At 37.6% G+C, this 3,163-nt stretch overlaps 2 protein-coding genes across 4 annotated transcripts in view; one reads left to right on the top strand and one right to left on the bottom strand.

The window, feature by feature from the left end:
- The window catches only part of LOC111875717 (apoptosis-inducing factor 3), a 190,169-nt gene that overhangs the window by 41,309 nt on the left and 145,697 nt on the right, over positions 1–3,163 (top strand). The gene's annotated exons all lie outside the window — the stretch shown is intronic.
- LOC111875720 (phospholipase A1-like) overlaps positions 1–3,163 on the bottom strand; it is a 30,770-nt gene that overhangs the window by 14,192 nt on the left and 13,415 nt on the right. Inside the window, exon 10 of one of the 3 annotated variants that reach the window (XM_023872195.2) lies at positions 1,715–2,082. The exons of the other annotated variants lie outside the window; for them this stretch is intronic. Within the exon in view, the coding sequence (XP_023727963.1) occupies positions 2,072–2,082 (11 nt within the window). The 3' untranslated portion in view covers positions 1,715–2,071. Of the gene's footprint in view, positions 1–1,714; positions 2,083–3,163 lie in introns of those variants that run through there. 3 annotated transcript variants of the gene reach the window in all.

Here is a 3,163-nt window from a genome sequence, read left to right on the forward strand (position 1 = left end):
TCCTCAGGTGAGGGAAAACACCTATTCTGTTGGGTCCCTGGACCCTGGTCTCTTTCTAAGGGACCCAACAGAATAGGTGTTTTCCCTCACCTGAGGACGGAAACAGAACCAGCTTCCGAAACGTCGTGTTTTTCTTAGTTATCTTAAAACCAGGACGATGGATAAAGTCCGAAAACCCAATATCTCTGCATATAGATTTAATTTGCTGTTTCTTTTTATAATGAAATATGTTTCGTTGAATATTATTTTGTCCTTAAAGGATTGTTTTAGGAAAATAATTTGTTTAAAGAGTCTGAAATTGTGTCGTATCTTAAATTTTTCATGTTTCCTCGTTATGTTTACGAAGCACCTAACTGATTAAGTTGTTACGAGACTACGCGAGTTTTAAAACAAATTTCTTTTATGAGCCTCTGTTGAATGGACCATGTGTGAGGTTTCCTATCCGCATCTCCAGCCGCAGAAATATCCTATACTTGAAGACTTTTTTATATTAAAGAGATTTCTTGAAGCTTAATATGACGACATGCCCTTAAATTTCGACCGAATAAAAATCATAGAGGAATCATAAAGGAAAGAATAGATGTAATTTTAGTTATAAAATACGTTTACAGATCTATATTTTGGAATTGTATATGTACTTTTGACAGAATTTAAGAAAAGAATATATTAATTACATTATTTTCCTGTCCTTCTTACGGTGCCACTGATGGTAACTCCATGGAAAGTCGAAACATATTTGGTGTCACACAAAATAAACTGTGAAAACTTGATAATATACTTGTCTTAATTAGCTGCATTATGCTGCACTCTTACTCTCTGTATGATATATAATGCAACGGCAATGAAACAGAAGTTTTAAATTATGAGTCTTTTCTTGATTTAAGCGATTTGGGTTTTACGCGATTGAAGAACAAGAACTAATTCATAAAGTACGTTGTTCTTAACGAGCAACATGGCAACGTGGCGGAAGTCAATGGACGATAAAGATGATGAACCAGATCATACAGAAGAATGTTATTTTGACAAAACAAAATAAAAAAGAAGTAAAGGTATCCTTATAACAGGCCGTGGAGGCCCATAGGGTTGTGAGATGATAAAGTTCCCACATTTTCTAGAAAATCGGCTCATAGACGGCTGCAAGGTTGTCAGCCTTACGCGCCGGTCCCCCTTCACCCCCAAGAATATTCCAAGAACATTCCTGGTACTCATTTCAGTTAGAGGTTTAGTCGACCCCATGGCCACAGTGCGGTTGGAAGGATTAGGTCAATTGAAAAAATCCAATGACCTCGTCGAGAATTGAACCCTCTACCTTCCAGTTTGTAGCATAGTACTTCAACCAACTACGCTACCGCGAACCAAATACTTAAAAAATTTCTCGGTTCTTACCTTAGGTTGAATAAATCCTTAAAATTCGAAAAAAATAAAATTATTATGAAATAACTAAACAATAAAATTAATATCTTTCTGTAAACATAGGTGTGGAATTGCCCTGTGCATGCAACCTCTCATTATTACGCGTTTCTACTTTATGTGATGTTTCTAGGAGCCTATCTACAGCGTAAATCGAGAAATTACTCAATGCATCCTTCCTTTCTCTTATACAACTCGAAGAAATATAATTTTTTAAATTCCAGGTTTGTGTTGTAACATGTTTTAGTTCCTGGGTCTTTAGTCGGAGAAAGAGACACTTCAGAATATATAAAACTGCAAAAGATTATGTGTGTTGTTAGTTTCCAATATTTTTTATTGTTTCTGGTTTGTTGTTGAAGAACAAGGCAAGTATCAAGAAACATGTATACTCGTATCTAAAATAATACTGAGAGATTTCGTCAGGTAAAACAGTGAACAGCATATATTTCAAAGAGCAGGATATATGTTGAAACGTGAAATTCTACAGCCACCACTTTCAAATATTTCTCCCCTCAGATGTCTCACTTTCAGCTGCATATCGAATTGTTACACTGTAGGAAATTCTTCTTGCTAAAGGCGTCCAGCGGAGAAGTTCATGGAGGTAGGCCTAGGCCCACTGGTGCTGTAGTCCCAAGGGAAAGAAAGGCGTCCAGTCTCTTTATTACTGCGACACTGTGAACATGTACATGCTTAACTTTATTATAGATGTTTGAAAGTCCATGATGGATCTGAAAAAGAATTCCACTAGAAAACGTATTTATTGAACCTCACTTAGATGGCACAAAATACTAAGACAGTAATTTACTTTGTTGTCACATGACAGTTGGGATACCTACCGTAGAACAAGAGCTAGGCTATGAATACTCGTAGTGCAGAAAGAAACGTGTATACACATTTTGTTCGGAAGGAAATGGAAATAGGAAAGTTTCGTAAGCTCCCTCTCGTCTTGATTTTATACATCCACTCAGTATCTCACGAATATGCTTAAAGAACTTCAGGTTTCGAATATTTCGCTTAAGACAGCTGAGCTTTACAGAGTAAGTTCACTTGGCTATGTGAAACTCTGCGGAAGAAACCTCCCGCGTCGTCTGTCCGCAGCTGAAGTGAACTCTTCGTGGCCCTCCAGTAACTTAGGTCGTGTAACAAGGGCTTAAGTAAAAACTCTTCGCGAAGGACATCATTTACCAAAAGCCGCTGTGGAGTGGAAAGTAATCTTTTGTAGTCAGGATGTCAGGACTTCAGAGACCAGCTACCCTGCCTAACTTTACCTTTAGTACCTACAGTGAACTCGAGATATAGTTTCATGCATTCTTAATATCTGCAGTGGATGAGATGACGAACGGAAGTCACGCTCCAGCCTCTTTGCTCGCAAGGAGAGAACGTCGGTGTTCCTGGGAAAAGAGGCTGGTTGGGGTCAAGAGCGGATATGAGCTCTGCGGAGAGAAGGAAATCTCTTGTTCTTCCCCGGAATCGCATCTCGATTGCCCCGTCGTCGAGCCCTTGATTTTTTCGCAGTACTGACTGAGATATCTCTGTTCCATTTTGTGCCTTTCCAAAGAGAATAAAGTGTTTGCCTACCGTATTCATTTTTTATTAGCCAGAATTTCATTTTAAAACTTTCTTAGTAACTAGCAAGGATTATAACCGTGAGCGTATTTAACACAAAATATTTCCTTAAAAACGTACCACTATGGAAAGAAATACCATAAATAAATAAATATATATATATATATATATATATATATATATTTCA

This window comes from Cryptotermes secundus, unplaced genomic scaffold (assembly GCF_002891405.2).
Source record: "Cryptotermes secundus unplaced genomic scaffold, Csec_1.0 scaffold590, whole genome shotgun sequence".
NCBI lineage: Eukaryota > Metazoa > Arthropoda > Insecta > Blattodea > Kalotermitidae > Cryptotermes > Cryptotermes secundus.